General features: G+C 34.0%; 2 protein-coding genes and 1 long non-coding RNA gene across 8 annotated transcripts in view; 2 read left to right on the top strand and 1 right to left on the bottom strand.

Annotated features, from left to right (window-relative positions):
• On the bottom strand, positions 12765-13850 carry LOC110262966. The gene is made up of 2 exons (XM_021103537.1): positions 13275-13850; positions 12765-13184 (listed from the first exon to the last, which is right to left on the bottom strand). The coding sequence occupies exons 1-2, from the start codon at positions 13716-13718 to the stop codon at positions 12978-12980; spliced, it is 651 nt and encodes a 216-aa protein (XP_020959196.1). The 5' UTR covers positions 13719-13850; the 3' UTR covers positions 12765-12977.
• On the top strand, positions 16949-17480 carry LOC110262965. Its single transcript, XR_002347977.1, has 2 exons — positions 16949-17234; positions 17308-17480. It is a non-coding gene; the product is annotated as an uncharacterized LOC110262965 (long non-coding RNA).
• LOC107640903 (protein SRG1) overlaps positions 18744-19911 on the top strand; it is a 4482-nt gene continuing 3314 nt past the window's right edge. The window contains exons 1-2 of one of the 6 annotated variants that reach the window (XM_021124274.1): positions 18744-18932; positions 19056-19309. In XM_021124274.1, the coding sequence (XP_020979933.1) occupies positions 19079-19309 (231 nt within the window). In that variant the 5' untranslated portion in view covers positions 18744-18932; positions 19056-19078. Of the gene's footprint in view, positions 18964-19044; positions 19310-19911 lie in introns of all 6 variants that reach the window. The other 5 variants (XM_021124276.1, XM_021124277.1, XM_016344406.2 and 2 more) reach the window with 5 other exon arrangements.

Below are 19911 nucleotides of genomic sequence, written 5' to 3'. Positions count from 1 at the left end.
AATCTTTAATTAACCTAAGCTTTCACCTAACATACATATTCTCTATATAATTCTAATTCATGCCTAGCTACTCAAAGTTCTTCACTTTTGCATTACATACTCATGTATCAATTTTTCTTTAATTTTATCACATATGCATTGATCTTTTATTAACTTAACATTGGGGTAATTTTGTCCCCTTATTTAATTTGCTCTTTTTTTTTTCTTTTTCTCTTTCTCTTTTTTTTTTAAATAGAAAAATAAACATAACTTATCAATGCACATAGATTTTTAATTTTTCTAGTCTCACATGAGTAGGTACCCAAATTCCAAATATTTTATCAAATTAAAAATATAACACATTTTCTTATTAACCCATGTTCTCACAGTTTCTCCACACTTAATTAACACACTATCTTAAGCTAACCAAAGATTCAATTGGGGTGATTACTTGTTTTTCCGCTTAAGGCTAGTGATGTTGTAAAATATAGAACAAATGGGGATTAAAAAGCTCAAAGTGGCTAACAAGGGTGATGTAAAGGGTAGGTTCATTTGGGATAAGTAAGCTAAAATCAAATAATGGCCTCAATCATATGCAAACATGTAAATACACTAAATATTGGACATATAGATTGGAACAAAATATAGATTACAATCATAGAGAAGGAAACACACAGGAATAAAATATTTATGGTTAAATAATGTAACCATATAAATAAGCTCAAATCTCACAGGTTGTATGTTCTTTTAGCTCAAAAACCATGTTCCAAATACAACTTCCAAACAAGTTTAAAAAATTTTTCAATTTAAATTTGTGAAATTTTTCAAAAAATAGAGTCCTAAAAAGAAATTTATTACTTTAACCAAGTAGTAACTAAATGCACAAAATCAAATAAACATGCAATCAAATATGCAGATGCAACAATGAACAAATAAAGAAAATAAGATTATTGGTGTTAAAAAGAAGGTAACTAACCCATGGAGATCGGTATCGACCTCCCCACACTTAAAGATTACACCGTCCTCGGTGCATGCTGAGATGTGCAGGTGGACGGGTTGTTTCAACTGTTGCTTTTCGTGATTTGAATTCTCACTGCAGCTACCAAACAGCTTCCTAGACCCATTCAATTGAGCTTTACACCAACCTTTGCGTTTAAACTTAAAGCTTCCAACCATAATGAACCTTGCAGGACAATTCTTACCACTGACCATCTTCCTCTTACTCTTAATGCCACAAAGAGCTCTAAGTTGACCATCCGTCTCCAGTAGCCCATATTCAAGTGGAATTAGAAAGCTAAGGGGTATGAATTTTACCCACTTGAATGTTGTGAAGGATGATGGCAACTTAGGGGGAGTGGTCTCCAATAACTTTGGCAAGGTAATTTCAAGCTCCACTCCCTTGTACTCTTTGACAGCTTCCACCTCTTTGTAAGCTTCTTCAATTTCAACCTCTTCCTCTTGGTAGCTTTCTTCCAATTCAATCTCTTCTTCATTACTTACCAAGGGCATGGGAGGTTGTGCTTCTTCTTCTTTAATCTCCATCTCTTGACCAACCTCTTCCAAGTCTTCAACTATGATATGCCTTTGAGGTTGTACACCCTCCTCAATATCAAATGCAACCGTCTTAGAAGGAGGTTCTATGTCTTGACTTTCCCATGGAGGTTCAGCATCTCCTAAGTCTGCAACCACTTCTTCCTTTTTAATAATTCCTGCTTTGTCCAGTTGTTTAAGTATAAAATCGTACTCATCCTCGATGATTTTCTTTCCATGACAGCTCCTTTCAACTACTCTTTCATCTTCAAGGGTCTCTCTTACCTTTACCCGTAGGGCCTCCTCTATCTCCTTATGAAGTATGGATTCGCGAAGATGACTCCTTCTTTCCTGTTCTATATCAATAGCATAATTGGGATCATCTTGCTCTTGGATTGATGGATGTTGGTGCTCTCCCATGGAGGATGGTGATGGGATGAAAAGATCATTATGTGGTTGAAAAGGAAGTGCACTAGAGCTTGAGGGTTGAATATTGGAGGTAGAGGGTTGGTTCATGCGGGATATAAGATTTTGGAGTGTAGAGGTGAGACCAATGATGTTAGAGATGGGTGTATTGTTATCCAATGGAGGTTGGGGTGGATCTATGTATGGTTCATTTGGTTCATAGGGTGGTTGGTATGGTGGATGTGGGTTAGGGTCATATGGAGGTAAATGGTGTAAAGGGGCTTGTGAGTTTGGTGGTCCAAAGTCATGTTGAGGAGAGGGTTTATAGGCATATGATGGTGGTTGTTGATAGTTCATTGGAGGTGGTTGTTGCCATGAGGGTTGATTAAATCCTTGTGGCTCCTCCCATCTTTGTTTGTTCCAACCTTGATTCCTGTTCTCATTGTAATTTCCTCTTCCTGAAATATAATGGTAACCAGACTCATAGCCAAAGGGGTGAGAGTTCATAGTAGCAAATAAAAATTAAAAACAAAAATAAAAATAAATTTAAATTAAAAGGTTATTTAAATTTTGAATTTGAAAATTAAATTTTGAATTTAAATTTTAAATTTTTGAAATTTGAATTTTTGAATTTTGAAATTTGAATTCTGAATTTTAAAATTTGAAACTTTTGTAAAAGTCAACAATATAAGATAAAGTTTTGAAAAAAGATTTAAATTTTGAAAAAGGTTTGATTTTTAAAATTTTTAAATTTAAATTTTGAAATTTGAAATTTTAATTTTAATTTTTTTTAATTTGAATTTTGAAAATTGAAATTTGAAATTTGAAATTTGAGTTTTAAATTTTGAATTTTTTGAATTTAATGAGAAAAGAGAAAAACAATAAAATGACACTAAACTTAAAATTTTTAGATCAAAACGAAGAAAACAACTAAGAACAACTTGAAGGTCAAGATAAACACGAAGAACAACTTGATGATCAAGATGAACACCAAGAACAAATTTTTTTGAAAAAAATTTTTAATAACTAAATAAAAAACAATAACCTCTTAATTTATGAAAAAGCAAAAATAAAAACAAATAAACAAGCAAAAAGCAAATATTTATAATAACCAATAATAAGGTATACGTTTGCAATTCCCCGGCAACGGCGCCATTTTGATGAGAGAACTTTTGCGTGGTCTAGAAATTTGCGGATAAATCCTCGTTGCAAGTATAGTTTCTAAACCTTCAAAAGTCCTTTCATACAAACGTTTTGGTTGTCACAAGTAACAAACCCCTAAATAAATTGATAACCGAAGTATTCAAACCTCGGGTCGTCTTCTCAAGGAATTGCAGGGAGGTGTTCTTATTATTGGTTATGAGTCTTATAAATTGGGGGTTTTGGAAAGAAGGAGCAAGTAATGTAAGATAACAAGTCGTTAAAATAATAAATAACGAAGCTCTTGGCAAGGTATAAGAATTGGAAGTCCTATCCTGGTTATCCTTATCAATTGTGATGAGAATTGGATTTTTCTCCCACTTTGTTAACCTCTAACTATGAAGGTAAGTTAAGTGGATGAATTAATTTTTATTCCTCAGGTCCTAGTCTTTCCTTGGGAAAGGCTAGAGTTATTGGAACTCGAATTAATTCTTGAAGAATTCCAATTTTCAGTCAACAATGAGTTTGATAACTCAAGTGTCTCCAATGACTCAACCAAAGCCAAAAGGGAAAAATTCAAATTATTTATATAATAAATAAAAGAAAGCAATCATAATTCTGAATTACCTCAATTAGCACTAATAAAGATATCAAATGTAACATGGAAGAGTTCATAAATTAAATTAGGAAAATAAATAAAAAGAACATTGAACCTGGGATTGAGAGGCACTCCTAAAACTAAGAGAAATTCTAAATCCTAATCCTAAGAGAGAGGAGAGAACCTCTCTCTCTAAAAACTACATCTAAATCCTCAAATTGTGAATATTAAAAGCTTCTTTATGTATGGATGCATTCCCCCACTTTATAGCCTCTAATCTGTGTTTTCTAGGCCGTAAACTGGGTCGAAAACAGCCCAGAAATCGCTGGAGAAGAAATCTGCCACGCTGATTTTCGGAACTACGACGCGTCCACGTGGAGCACGCGTTCGTGTCACCTAGCGTCTGGGAAACTATGGCATATTATATATCAAATCGAAGTCCCAAACGTTAGCTTTCAAACGCAACTGAAACCGCATCGTTTGGACCTCTATAGCTAAAGTTATAGCGGTTTGAGTGCGAAGAGGTCAGGCTAAACAGCTTAGCAATTTCTCCAACTTCTTGTATTCCTTCCACTTTTGCATGCTTCCTTTCCATCCTCTGAGCCATTCTTGCCCTGTGATATCTGAAATCACTTAACACACATATCAAGGCATCTAATGGTAATAAGAGAGGATTTAAACATAGGGAACTTAAGGCCAAAGAAGCATGTTTTCAATCAAAGCACATAATTAGGAAGGCAAATGTAAAACCATGCAAATAGTATGAATAAGTGGGTAAGGACTTGATAAAAACCACTCAAATGAGCACAAGATAAACCATAAAATAGTGGTTTATGAGAACTTATTCACTAGATCCTCCCAGCTAGTGATGCTTCCTTGTGGGAAGGATTCAAGCCATTGAACAGCCTTGTCCCTCAATGAGAATGGAAACAGCAACAATTTGTATATGTCTAGATGCACACCATTAGACTTCACTGTGTCACAGATCCTCAAGAAAGTAGATAAATGCTGATTTGGATCTTCTAGAGGGCTTCCTCCATATGAGCAATTGTTCTGTACCAAAGTGATGAGTTGGGGCTTCAATTCAAAGTTGTTTGCATTGACATTTGGGGGTAAGGATGCTACTCCCACAATGCCTTGGATTAGCAAACGTATATGAAGCAAAAACTCTCCTCTGGGGTTGGCCATTGTTGTTGGCCACTCCCACTGTTGGATTTATTGAATTTTCCTCCATTTCTTGAAATTCTTCTTCAAAAGGCTCTTCTTCTCCAACAATTTCCTTTCATCTTGCTTCTCTTCTTAATCTTCTAAGAGTCCTTTTGTCTTGGTCACAAAAGGTATGGATCTCTCTCCTTGCTTCTGACATACAACAGCAAGAAAAACAAACACAGAACCAGGAACAAAAACAATCCACTCACTGGTAGAGTGAAGTTAGTGTTAGCTTAAGCAAAAATTCAAACAGTTAATGTGCTTAGTAAAAATAAAAGGAAAAAGTGCTTAATCTAGACCACCACCTTACTTAATCATTGTCAATCTAGATCAATCCCCGGCAATGGTGCCAAAAACTTGATGGGTTGAAAATGGATTCCAACACCTAAACTTACCAGCAAGTGTACCGGGTCACATCAAGTAGTAATTACTCACAAGAGTGAGGTTGATCCCAAAGGGATTGATAGATTGAGCAATTTTAGTTAGGTGGTTAATTTAGTTAAGCAAACAGTTGATGATTTGAGTGAAACTTGAATAGCAGAAGCTAAATTGCATGAAAATATAAGGAAGAGGGGAAATTGACAGAAAAGTAAAGTGCAGAAGAGTAAATTGCATGAAACTTAAATTGCAAGAAAGTAAACGAGCTGAATCTTAAAGAGCAAGTAATGTAAATGACTAAAGCTTAGATTACAAGAAATATAAATAGCTGAAGCTTAGAATGCAAGAAATATAAATTGATTGAATAGTAAAGGGATGTGGGAGCTGGGATTTAGAATTTAACAAAGAGAATGTAAAGAGAGATTAAGCAGAGAAGTAGAAGATGAACTAAGTTGCTGAAGATCTAAACAAAAAAGTAAAATTGCTTGAAAAACAAAACCAAAAGTAAACTCAGCTCAATTGTGAAATGTAGAAAAAAATTGAAGATTTCAGGGGATCAAAGAGACTAGAAAATAGATCTAGATATCAATTCCTTCCTTGATCAAACAGTAAACAATTTGTAGAAGAAATGTAGATGAAAGCAGTGGATGAAAGTTGGATCAAATTCTTCAAATCTCAGAATTATGCAGAAGAAGAACAAAAAGGAATTTCAGATCAAGAATTGAAATAGAATTCCTTCAATCTCAATCCAAAACTTAGAAACAGAAATTAAGAAATGTAGAAGTAAGAACAAAGAGAAAGAGAACTCAGATCTCAATCCCATTTCCCAAGTTCAAAATTGAAAGCTCTAGTAAAAACTAAAATTCAAGTAAAAGGTAAAACTAAAAAAAATGAAAGAAGGTCCTCTCTAAATCAAACTAAGTCCTATTTATACACTTTCTAATTTTTTATTTTAGAATTTGAAGTGGGCTTTTTAAGTTGGTGAAGAAATGGATCCAAATTGGTTCTTGATTTAAAATTGGAACATGGGGACACCTTCCAGGGGAGCGCTCAGTGAAGTAACCAAACGTAGCGCTCCCTTTGCTTTGTGCCTTGGCTCATTTGATGTGTGACAAGCATTCTTCATAGCGCTCAGTTTACTTAGATAACGTAGCGCTTCATTTGCTTGAGTAAGGCTCCCACTTTCGAGCCTTGGCCATTGCAATTTGGCCAATTTCTTCAGCAAAGTGGCGCTCAGTGAATGTTAGTAACGTAGCGCTACTAGCTTTGGGTGGGACTCCCCCTTTGAACCACGGTGGATGCATTTGTGCCAATTTCTTTTATGCCAAGCCTTGTACACTAGTGCTCAGTGAAAACACATAATGTAGCACCCTTCTTTGTTTGTGCGCGCCTCCCTCTTCGATCCCTGGCTGCCCCTTTTGAGCCAATTTCCTTGTGAAGTAGCGCTTCTTCATTCTTAGCACAAGGTCCCCATTTCGAACCTTGGCTCCACCTTTTCTTGACATTGTGCTTTGATTTCTTCATGGGGGGAGCCACAAAAAAGGTAGGATAGTTAACGGAGCGCTATTGCTTTCTTTGATTCTCTTGAGCGCTCCGTTATGTGCTCCAACTTAGCGCTATGCTTTTGCTTCTTTGGCCTTGTCACTTTGGTGCTGGGCATTTGGTTTGGGCGCTCAATTAGAGAGCGCAGCGCTCAATCTTTGAGCACTATGGCCTTGGTTGGCCTTTGCTTCTTTGGTGCGTGACGCTTTTGTGCCTTGGGTCACGCTTTTCAAAGCGTGGCCTAAGGTCCAAAGCGTGCTCTAAGGTTCTTTTTTCTTTTTTTCATCATTTCTTCACCTACAAGTAATCAAAACAACCAATCAAAGTATCACCAAATTCACAAAATGTCTAATTTATTCAAAAACCAGCTAATTATAGCTTAAACCATGTGATTTTGTGCCAAATGAATGATGGTTAATTGAATTGACATAGCGATGCAAATTCACTCCAAATCACTTACTTATGATGCAAGAAAGTGCATAAAACCTAATGAAACAAGTGAAAAATGCTTGAAAAGCTAGCATAAGATGACTTGTCATCAGCGTCACTGTCGTAGGCGCAGGAACGTAGTTGGATTTAGAGACCATGATGAACGGCCAGTCCGATGCACTTGTAACTTGTGACGTCACCGGGGTAGTCGGAGTAGAGGGAAAAGATCCAGAATTCCTAGGGATTCTGGCAGAAACCCTCCCTCTACCACGACCACTAGGCTAATCCACAACACCTCTACCTGTCGTCATGTGTGCAAAGAGCATATCAATTAAAAATTTGCTAAAGATATTCACAACATCATTCAAAATGCTTAATCAAAATAAACTACGTTAAACTTAGTTAAATAAATATATTATCCGTTGAAATTAAATAAAACAAAAGAGGTAAGTGCACATTCCAACTTCACAAACATTTAGCAATAGATATTACTACATGTATAATTTTTTCCGTATGTGACGATCGTATTTCTGTCGATAAAAAATTTTATAAAAATAATTGCATTGTAAGTATAGTTTCTAAACCAACAGAGAATCCTTTCGTACAAAAGTTTGGTTGTCACAAGTAACAAAACCCAATAAAATTTATAACCGAAGTATTTAAACCTTGGGTCGTCTCTCAAGGAATTGCAGGGAAGTATGATTTATTATTGGTTATGGAAAAAGGTATATTTTTTGGTTTTTGAAATAGGGAACCAGTAATTTAAATAGCAAGAAAAATAAATTAATAATTATAAAGAAATCTCTTGGCAAGATATGAGAACTGGAAATCCTATCCTAGTTATCCTTATCAATTGTGATGAGAATTGTCCGTTGCTCCCACTTAGTCAACCCTTACTAAATAAAGGAAAGTCAAGTGGACTAATTAACTTGATTCTCAAGTCTTAGTCAATTTCTATAGAAAGACTAGCTTAGAGAGATCCAAATCAATCAGCAATCCCAATTTTCAATCAACTGTTGAGTCTGATAACTCAAGTGTTACCAATTACTTAACCAAAACCAAAAGAAAAAAAATCTAAATTAAATTGAAAGCATCATAAATAGAATAAAACAATCATTAATCTGAAATACCTCAAATTGCATTAAATAGAATATTCAAATCTTAACATGAAAAGGTTCATAAGCCAATTTGGCAACATAAATCAGATACAAGTAAAATCATTAGAATAAATAAAAGTAGAATAGAAACATAAATTAAAGTTGGAAACATTGAACCTGATATGAGGAAATAACCATAAAATAGGAGAAATCTTAATTCTAAGACCTAAGAGAGAGGAGAGAGCCTCTCTCTCTAAAAACTACATCTAAAACCTCAAATTGTATGTTCTGAATGTATGATTCCTTCTTCTCTTTGATTCCTCCATTCTCTGGTTTCTATTCTATGTTTCTGGGCTTGAATCTGGGCCAAAAAGGGGTCCAGAAATTGCTGAAGGCGTTTTCTGCAGATTCCTGCACGTGGTGTCTGTTACGCGTTCGCGTGGGTCACGCGTTCGCGTGGGTCACGCGTTCGCGTGGGTCACGCGTTCGCGTCATCTGGGAGTTTTTCTTGTCACGCGTACACGTCATTTGCGTTCTGCTCAAGGCACGCGTCTGCGTCGTCCATGCGTACGCGTCGCAGTCTTTTCTTCAAAACTCCATTTTTGTGCTTTCCTTCCATCTTTGTATGTTTCTTTTCTGTCTTCTAAGCCATTTATGCCTTATGAAGTCCGAAAATGCTTAACACACAGATCACGGCATCGAATGGTAATGAAGGATAATTAAATTTAATATTTTTAAAGCATAGGAAACATGTTTTCATATATATCATAAAATAAGGAAGGAAAAGTAAAACCATGCAATTCATATGAATAAGTGGGTGAAGATTTGATAAAAACACTCAATTTGAGTACAAGATGAATCATAAAATAGGGGTTTATCAGTATGCAAATAAAAGTCATCAATAAATCATTTAAAATGATCTCATGTTTGATTTTTTTTTAATTTATTAAGAGAACAAACCAACAATAATCAATACAAATCAACAATAATCAGAAATTCAAAACAAATCAACCTTATAAATTATAATAACTAGTTTAGAACAAATCAACAGTAATCAAAACATATTTTAATTAGAATAAAAATAAATCAAAGCTAAATAAGGAACACAAATCGGAACATGTTCTAATTAAAATTGAAACTAAACAAGTTCAGTACCCTAAATTCATAATTTTAGAAAATCCTAAGTTCAAAACAAGTTCAGTATCCTAAATTCAGAACTAAATAAGAAACAGAACTTAGAACATGTTCTAATTAAAATTAAAACTAAACAAGTTCAGTACCCTAAATTAAAAATTTTAGAAAACTCTAAGTTCAAAACAAGTTTAGTATCCTAAGTTCAGAATTAAATAAGGAACACAAATCAAAACATGTTCTAATTAAAATTGAAATTAAATAAGTTCAATACCCTAAGTTTAGAATTTTAGAAAACCCTAAGTTCAAAACAAGTTCAGTACCCTAAATTCAGAACAAAATAATCAATAATAATCAAAAGTCTCAAAACAACAAATAAACCTTATAAATTATATCAACTAATCAGAATTTTAGAAAACCTTAAGTCTAGAAGCATTACCTGAAGAAGAGCACCAGAGCTGAGAAGAAGAAGCGACATAGATGGCAGCGGCGTAGCGTCGGTAGTAGCGGCGTAGACAGCAGCAGAAGCGGCGACGTTGGTGGCAATGATAGCAACGGTAGCAAGTCGTTCAGAATCTGATCGCTACAACAGTGATGGCGAAAACGATAAGGAATGGCTCCCGGAGAGGAGGGGGTTGTCAGAGAGATGAGAGGGGGTAGAGAGAGTGTGGGAGATGAGAGAGTTAGAGAGAGAGACAAATTCAAATGAGAGGGAAGAGTGTTCGCGCTTTAAATTTATGGCACAGTTACCGTCGGTTTTACAATCGGAAAAAACCGACGGTAATATATTGCGGGTTTCCAAAAGGAAGTATTTCACTAAGTGGGTTTACCATTAAATTTTTTTGCCGGTAAATCCGACCCCTAAAGGACGCGCTATTTTTTTTTTAATTTTTCCTCCAATAATTATCGGCGATTTTACTGTCGGAATTGTAAATTCGCCGAAAATAATTTGACCTGACAAATTTGATGCCTAATTTGTCAGTAAATCTGCTAATAAAGCCGCGGCTACTCTACGACGCTAAATCCAACAATAAATCTGACAATACTTAGCATTTTTTTATAGTAATTTTTGTTTTAGGATAATGTCTATTTAATAAACTCTATTAACTGCTATCCTCTCTTGTTGATGTCGATCGATCATATTAGACTCTTCCTAACTTTAGCTTTACTTTGGCTAAGCAGACATTATTTCCTAGGTGGTTCATTTTATATATTTTTCTCCTTGGATTTTTCAACTTATCGTCTTTCTTTCATAAGCTTATGCAGGTTAATTGTCTATGGATTTAGTTCAAGTTCCAATAGTAACACTACATACCAAAAAACATAAGTTACAAGAAACCTAAATGCTTATGAATAGTGGCACCCTAAGGAAGCTAAGTCCAAAAAATAAGAGTCTCCGAAGGTATTGCCCCCAAAGAAACAAGGAGCACTAGATGACCCATAAGTTGGGACATGAAACGAACAAATAAAAATAAGAAGCAAGCATGCAAATGGTGTAACTACAAAATCCAGGTTTGTGGCAACAAGAAACAAAAAAAAAAAAGAGAAAGAAGAACCAACCAAATGAATAAGGGTGTTGAAGAGATGATGGAAAAGATGGAGACGATCAACTTTCAGGTGCTGCAAACTAGGACATCGTGATGGGATGCAAAGTGGAGCAGAGAATGAGAAGAAGGGACAGTTAAAAGGTGACAAAAAAGAATCAAATGAATAGTTATGGAAAGCAAATGGTTTTTAAACTATCCTATACGTTAAAAATTTGAAATGCTAGGGACAAAAGGGTAATTGTTCCTTATTAACAAAGTGCAAAAAGGAGAGAGCACCACTGCCTAACTTCAAGAATATGCAAAGCTATCATTGCCTCACCGTTTTTGCACCCAACCCATCATTCATTCTGCGCAGAAATAATTTGATTCGGAGATCTCGGTAATTTGGAACTTGATACCCTAGAACTCGGAACTCAGAACTCGATGTTTTAACCTTGAATATGAGTTGGGGGCATGTCATAGAATACAGAGAATTAGATTCATAAGTATCTAAAGTCTCCAAAATCCAGTTTGTTGATTGGGAGTTGTCTCGATTTCGAAATAAGATTATAAAAAAAATAATAGCTCCTCATCAATAATCGTCATTCTCTTATTAAAGAGAACATTACAATATTAATTATATATGTATTATGGAAATGAGACTTAACATATAAAAAAAAGAATATTATCTCATGAAAAGATAATTTTAGAGAAAATACTCAATTTGGTCCCTGAAGTTACACTCGAGCCTTAATTTAGTCATTGACGTTTTAATTGCCTCTATTTAGTCCCTAGACTTTATAAATTTTAAACACCTTAGTCCCTACGTGGTTTCCACCACAGAGTCATTACCGGAGAGATGACGTGTACAACAGAATCCCACGTTGGACGTCTAACGGATATATTACGTGGCATTTGAAACTTTTGCATCAATTTAGTCCCTAGGAACTATTTAAATCCCTAATCCCCAAATCCATCTGAAGCCCCTTAACTTCTTTGTTGATTCTTACTCCTCTTTTGGGAGACGTTTTTATGAAGTCCATGATGGGTAGCGGCAATAAATACGTTGGGAGTTCCAGCAATCAACGCTCTAATAGAGGTTGGAGAACTACTCGAAGCAGAGAAGAACTATTTTCAGAGTGGTGTGGGTGTGGGTGTAGACCCGTTCTGAGATGGTCAGGAATAGATGCAAATCCAGGGAGACCCTTTTTTGAGTGTCCAAACTACAATATAAGTGCAAGATTATTCTTAAATTTTTATAAAGCTTATAGTATCTAATTCTTTCTCCATCTCCATTGAATCTGTTTGCAAAGTGTTGGTAAGAGGTGGTGTAGGTTGTTTATTTGGGCTAATGAATTTCATAAAGAAGGAGAATCAAGAGGCAGAGTAGTACCGAAAAATAAAAATGATGAAGAATGGAGGATGAACTTTTCTTGGAAGATTGAAAGTTTGGAATCTGATGTTAGGGCTTTGAAATTGGGAGGGGCTTTGTTGGTTTCAATAAATTTGCTTGTAGTTGCTATGTTATTATGAAAATGGTGAAGATTGGCCTGATGTTTTTTGGTAAATAGCCAAATTTTGATGATTTTGATTCAAATTGCAGGAATATTTTGAAGAAAAATTAACGTATGTTGTTATATGTATTGTTGTATCTATTTTTATTTTAAGTCTCAATGAATAAAAATTGCACCTATGTTAATATGAATCAAACAACACAAAATAAAACAATAATTTTAGATAAGAAATATCATCCAATTTATTTATAATTCATTAATGAAACATCCACATCGATATTGAATTCAAACACAACTAAAAAATTTAGTGTGATGCAACACACAAACAAAACACAGTAAATTATCCAAAAGGAACCATTCCAAGTATTACTAACCAAAAGCCATCATTACAGAGTTATCCAAACTTAGAGAAACAAGATAACTAATCCAAAAGGTAACTAATCCAAAAGTATAATGCCCTATTACATATAAAGCTCCCAAAGACAGAATGATCAACAATTCAATTCTTTTTTCTTAGAGGTTTGAATCCAGGAGTAGGGACAAATTTCATGAAACTAGCTAGTCGTGTGGCTGTCCCTGAAGATGCATCTTGCATTGGATCAACTAGTACATTGGTTGCTGGTGGAGTACTAGATGGTTGGGACACCATTCTTTTGGTTGCAAGCTTTGGGGGCCTTGCATTATGTTGCACTACACTAGTATCCATCTATAAAAAGTGTGAAGTTAGTGAAATTTGAACAAAAAATAAATTGGCATAGTGGTTAAATTTAAGGTATAATTTAAAATATACCATTACTTGTAGAGAATCTTCATTTTGAGACATAATTAGTTGGCTCATGCCAAGTTCAACCTCAGCTTGGCCTTGATGCTGAATTTCTTGATGTGCACCAACTTGAGATGGTACATCAGCAGGTGGAATAGCATGGGCAGGGTTCACAACTGGAGTAGCAATGGTAGGAACAATAGGATTGGAATTACCACTTTTAGCAGCAGCAGCTGCAGCTGCTATACCAGCTGCCGTTTCTTCATCCTTTCTTTCTGGGCAGTTTCTCTTGGTGTGGGCTTTTTCCCCACAATAGCAATTGGAATCTTCTTTATAAATCCTCTTCATCTTGGTATTTTGCTTGTCGCTTCCATCAGGGTCCTCGTTAGCATCCTTTCTACATTTTTTCTTGGGTACCCCTGGCATCTTTTTGAATTTCGGAACTTGTGGTCTATTGTATGGAGACTTCTCCCACATTGGTTAACCAGGAATAGGATTTAAATGGAATGCATATGTTTCATTATATGCATCCATTGTCAACCACTTGTGGCAAAATTCATCAGGACGTTTGCCGACCCTAGCCAACGCAGCACAAGCATGGACACAAGGCATCCCTGCAAACAGAATTATAATAGATACAACCAACAATAATTAAATATATTTGTATCAGAAAACCAAAACATAGTATCATATAAGATGAATCTTGATCATGTAACAAACAAGAATTCATTAACTATCACTTAGTTGCCAAAAACCACATGAACATAGCCTCTCTCCTAAATCAACTACCATATTGGTTGGGTGGCCAATGACTTCAAACCTTTCATACTTTTCGTCTCCAGACCATACAGGATTCTAACTCTTTGATTCCTTCCTTATCTTCTCCAACCAACTATGCTGTATTGGGGGTAAAATTCCAATGTGGCTCCTAAGTTTTACCTTATTCCTAATTGTCCTCATAGCATACATTCTAACTTCTTCCAATAGTGTGATAATGGGTTTGGCTCTGGCCCCCTTAATTTGTGAGTTAAAAATCTCAAAGGCATTGTTGCAAATATTGTCCATATTGGGTACATTACTAAAAAAGCTCTACTCCATGCATTCTTTGGCCACTTGCTCAAGTATGACCATGCCTCTTCATTGAGCCTCTTAATTCTTCTCATTCCCTCAATCCACCCTTCTTGTGTTGTTGACCTTGCATATTCCCACAATAATCCTCTAAGTTCATTGTCCTTCCATTGCTTGTTAAAATTTTTCCACAGATGCCATACACAAAATCTGTGATGGGCATTTGGAATGACTTCCCGAAGTGCTGGAATCAGCCCCTGTACAAAGTTAAAAAAAAAAAACCACAAAATGTAGTTACTCTCGAGCCTCTAAAAGGTCCCTGAACTAATTTTAATGAACTCAAATTGGATATTGGGGTAGGAATTAATTTTGGAGAAGAGGTGGGTGTTGGACTTGGGGCAAGGGGGTATTAGGATGGGAGTTGGCTTCGGAGTAGAGGTGAGTATTTGTGTGGGAGTTAGATTTGGGACAGGGGTGGGTACTTGTGGCAGGGGTGGATATTTCGGTGGAGGATTCGACTCATCCGAATACATCAATTCTTTTCCCGTAAATGGTTATTGTTCCTCAACATAATCCAGTTCAGAGACTCCATGCTCATAATACACGAGCAACTCCGATGTTTCTCCCAGCATAGAAGCACATTTTTGCATCTCATCATCATGAGTCAAGGTCCTCAAACCAGTTGTCAAGGGCATGTTAGGAACCAACCACCTGCATTGCTCGACCTTATCAAAGCCAAGGTGTTTGTAGTAGTCTCTGACTGAAAAAACATCCAATGTGTCTGTATCTAATCCAGATAACTCTGAAATTCGCTCCTTGCAGTATGTCAAGCTTCCATATTCATTTCTTACAAATGATCCTCTATGGTGATTTATAATTTTAATGAATTGATCTCCCATCTGCACAGAAAAATTAAAAAATATCATCAACAACAACAACAACAAGAACTAGTATGGTTGATATATATATATATATATATATAAGTTCTTATGTTAGTGTAACTAAGTAGAATTCTCAGTTCATTCCACCACTATAATTTCAATTGTAAATGTAAGAAACTAACAAAATTCACCTCAATGTTTATTCAATGATTCAATTGAATTGAAGAAAGAGAGATGCAATAAAGCAAAATAATGTAATTTGACTACTCTTTACTATATCTTGACGAGGTTAGTGTTACTTAGATTATTTTTTTTATTAGTTTAATATTGATGATAATTAATTATAATAGGAGTACATACAGAATATATAACGAGTACATAAGGTTACCCTCAAAATATTTTTTCTCTCTTCAGTTAGACTTGCTAAAACATAAATTGCATTGTTGTTATGAGAACAACAGACCAAAACGAGTTCATTTAGAAAATCAGATCAATTACTCCATGTTACAAGATGCAATAAGCAATTGACTTAATGAGATTAAGACTTTGATGAAACTGCACCTTTCTTCTAAATAAAATAGAGGAAGAATTAAATGTAACATATTACATACGACAATCTAATTCCATCTTTTTATTTCTTAATCCATTGATTATCAGACAAACACACCCATGTTAAAACCCTAACCCAAAAAAAATTCCCCTAAATTATTCAAAATCAAATTAATGGTACAGAAACAGGGAATGATCAAACATCTAACTAATAAGCCAAGAAATTAAATAATATTCACTGAAAGCATAAACCCTAACAGAGAATAAGCACAAAAACTAACATATACTAACATGCAAAACAAAATGCATTTAGCTAGAATGCATAAAAAGGAAAAAGAGGAGGAACCAAAAGTGAAGCAAAAAAACAAAGCATCATCATGGGTATAGAAGTTTTTTTATTCACTATTTTGCTTACCTCAAACTTAGTCGTAGGTGAAGAGAAGACGACCGATGCAATATGAAGTGGTTGAAGAGAAGAGAATCGCAACTTCAACGAATCTGATAAGTCAGACTCGCAGCGCCATTGAAGAGAAGAGAAAGAAGAAGAACAATCCTATTATGGGGGAGAATATGGTGTAGTGCTTGTTTAACTAAAACGTTTGCCATCTCATATAACATGATACGACGTCGTTTTGGGCTGTTTGAGCGCTAAACAAAAACGACGCCGTTTTAGTGGAGTCTAGCGTGGCATTCTGTTGTACACATCATCTCTTCGGTAATGACTTCGTGGCGGAAATCACTGCAGGAACTAAGGTGATTAAAATTTATAAAGTTTAGGGACTAAATAGAAGTAATTGAAACGTCAAGGACTAAATTGAGACTCGAGTGTAACTTCAAGAACCAAATTGAATATTTTCTCATAATTTTATGATCAAAGAAATTCTCTATATCTTATCAACTATACTTAAAAAATCTCTCATAATCTCGTAATCACCTTAAAAAAAACTCACGTCATAATTTTGAGACATATGCACTATTCTAAAAGGAAAAAGTATAGATAAACAAGTAATTAATAATTATTAATTTTATAATTTTAAAAATAAATTTTAAATAATCATTAATTAATGACAATTAATTAGTATAAAGTACAGTTCAAAAATACTTGATGATTTGTTGTTAAATTTTTGTTAATTATCTAACGAAATTAATTCTAAAAATAAGTACTAAAGTATGATTTCTAGTTCACTCCAATCATGAGAATAACAACTTCGAAACATTAAAAACTCGAAATAAGAAGATCATGACAATTTTACGTCTCTAACCCAATCTTTCTATAATTTGTTCATCTCTTATCTCGTAATGCCAAAATTAAAATATTCTTGAACACATACTATATTTGAGTTAAACACCAATTTAAGCGTCGTAAACCCCTCAATTATTTTGTCTTGCAAGCAATTAATTATCTATCGGGAGATTCTATGATGCTGATCGTGATTGTCAGCATCCCATGTTTTCATGTGGTGTCAGGTTAAGAGAGTGACACGTACAAGCTGAGGTTTTAAACCTGGGATATGGCTTCTATGAGGCCAATATATTGGCCATTGGTACAATGCCTCGGCCAAGCTGAGGTTAAATAGGGGGTAATGGATTCGTGTTATGGTTTCGTTGCTTCCGTTTTGATTGTTTGATGGAGAATGATTAAATAACAGTTAATCACAAATTATGGATTGTTGGATAATGGACTGAAAGTTAGTGGCCCATGTGAAGTTGGCCAAGGGTAATGAAAAATAAAAAATAGGCCCAAAAAATCACCAAAATGACTAGCTGAAAACCAAAATGCATGAATTAACCCGTTTTTTTTTTCCAACAAGTAATTAAAGAAAGAAAACTCTCCTAAAAATCGAAAAGAAAAAAAATGATACTTTCTTTTTTTTTAATTTATAAAACGTACAATTTTTTTTATTGCAAGAGTTAAATAACATACATTTTAATCTATTTGACTACAGTACTTTTAATAATTATTATTATAATTATATATTAGTAATAAAAATATAAAATATATATTTATTATTATATATTCTATTTATTTTTTATTTTATCATTAATTATGAAATATATAAAAAATTTAAATTTAATTTTTTTGTAACAAGTTAAAATATTAAAGATAAATAAAAATTATTACAATAATAATAAGTATATATTATGTATTATTATTTCTATTTTTGAAACATTAATATAATTATGACTAATTTATATGTAAAAATAATTATAAATGAGTATTTTAATCAAATCGGTTATTTAACTCTTGTATATAGAGAAGTGTATATTTTAAAAATAAAATAGAAGAGAGTGTGATTTAAACATCTCGCAGGTAAAATTTTTTTCTCATAAATTAATAAATAAAATAACTTCATTTATTGTTTAATTCTAAGATATATTTCTAATAAATTCTATACATTAGGTAATCATGCTAGATAATAAAACAGCTAGTTATAACCTAATTCCTAGAGATATTTAAATCATTTCCTATTCCCTAAAGATGTTTATATAATCCTAATCCTACAGAGTCATATCACAAAGCACATTCAATTTCACATATTTATCTTCTAATCCTAATTCTAATACTATTACCATGAACGTGTGTTACAGTGTTCCCTTATTTTTCTATTTTTTTTTTTTCTATTCATTTGGGTCATTACAATTCCAGCGCTTCCTTTGTGGCTTTGTTTCTGCTATAGAATTTTGTGATCTATTTCTACAAAAAAGAATGTCACCCTTATAACTCCTTTATTTTCGGCCTGTATTATCCAATCGATCAGAACCTCTATTCGCATCACAATTTTTTTATTAAACAAAAATTATGTTACATCTACATTAAAATCAACCACTAAACATGACCCTAATCAAGCTGGTAAATCGAACGAGACTTGTTGCACTATACGTACAGACCCTACCTGCCCCTCCACGCGTGTCCACTCTTTGTGACACAAAATGACAATATATAATGCTAACAAATGAAATAAGCACGAGCGAATTTTCCTTATCCATATATCAATCTAACTCATCCATCCTATAAGTACGACACAACATTTCAAAAAAAAATATCTAGTGCCAATTTATAATTTTATATGGATGCCGGTCCCACATATATCTTTACCAGATTTATTTAGGCAGAACGTTGGTCCAATAATCAGCAGCAAATTTTATTGCCTTCATCCGGCCGTTTCTCAGTTGCATCTTCTTCACTTCAAAGGTATACGCTCTTATAGTTGCTACCAGAAAAGGTAAAATTATTTCATTTATGATATCAATCGATCTTTTCTTCTGTTGAATCTTCAGTCTTTATTGAATCTTTTCTGATCAAGCTAGCTAATAGGTGCATAAATTAAAGAAAAAATAATGTCCAAGATTGGAAGCTCTCTATTGGTGCCTTCTGTTCAGGAGCTAGCAAAGCAATCCATCACCCAAGTTCCTGATCGCTATCTTGTTCCAAAACAAGACACTCTTATAATACCTAAGACATCTTCTTTTCTACAATTCCCTATCATCGACTTAAACAAGCTGCTATCTGAAGATGCATTTGAGCTTCACAAGTTGGACCATGCATGCAAAGAATGGGGATTTTTCCAGGTTCCAAATTTAATTTCACTAGCTTAAAGACCTTTTGCTAACTGATTTTTTAAGAATTTGGGTGTAATTAACATGGACATTTAAGTCTTTAAAGATTTAAAAATACATTTAAATCTCCGACCTTTTCAAAATTTGGATATATCGATCTCTAAGTTTAATTTGTCTGATTTTAAAAACTCTCCCAAGTGTACATCTGTATCAACCAAATCAATACAACAGGAGTCACATTTGATTTTTCTGTTGAATAGCCAGGTAAACATGAGAGATCAATATGTCTATGTTTTGAAAAGGTCAAGAATTTTAAATATATTTTTAAATTTTCGAAGACTTAAATATCTCCAGACTAAAAGATCAAGGACCTATTTATCTTTTGTTAATATATAAGTAGGAATTTTTTCGTTGAGTAGCCAGGTAAACATGAGAGATCAATATGTCTATGTTTTGAAAAGGTCAAAAATTTTAAATATATTTTTAAATTTTCGAATACTTAAATATTTCCAGAGTAAAAGATCAAGGACCTATTTATCTTTTGTTAATATATAAGTAGGAATTTTAACTATAAAAATATAAAATACATTAGAAACATTTAGAATATAAAAATA

Source organism: Arachis ipaensis, chromosome B05 (assembly GCF_000816755.2).
Source record: "Arachis ipaensis cultivar K30076 chromosome B05, Araip1.1, whole genome shotgun sequence".
NCBI lineage: Eukaryota > Viridiplantae > Streptophyta > Magnoliopsida > Fabales > Fabaceae > Arachis > Arachis ipaensis.
This window is presented reverse-complemented; position numbering and strand designations above follow the sequence as displayed.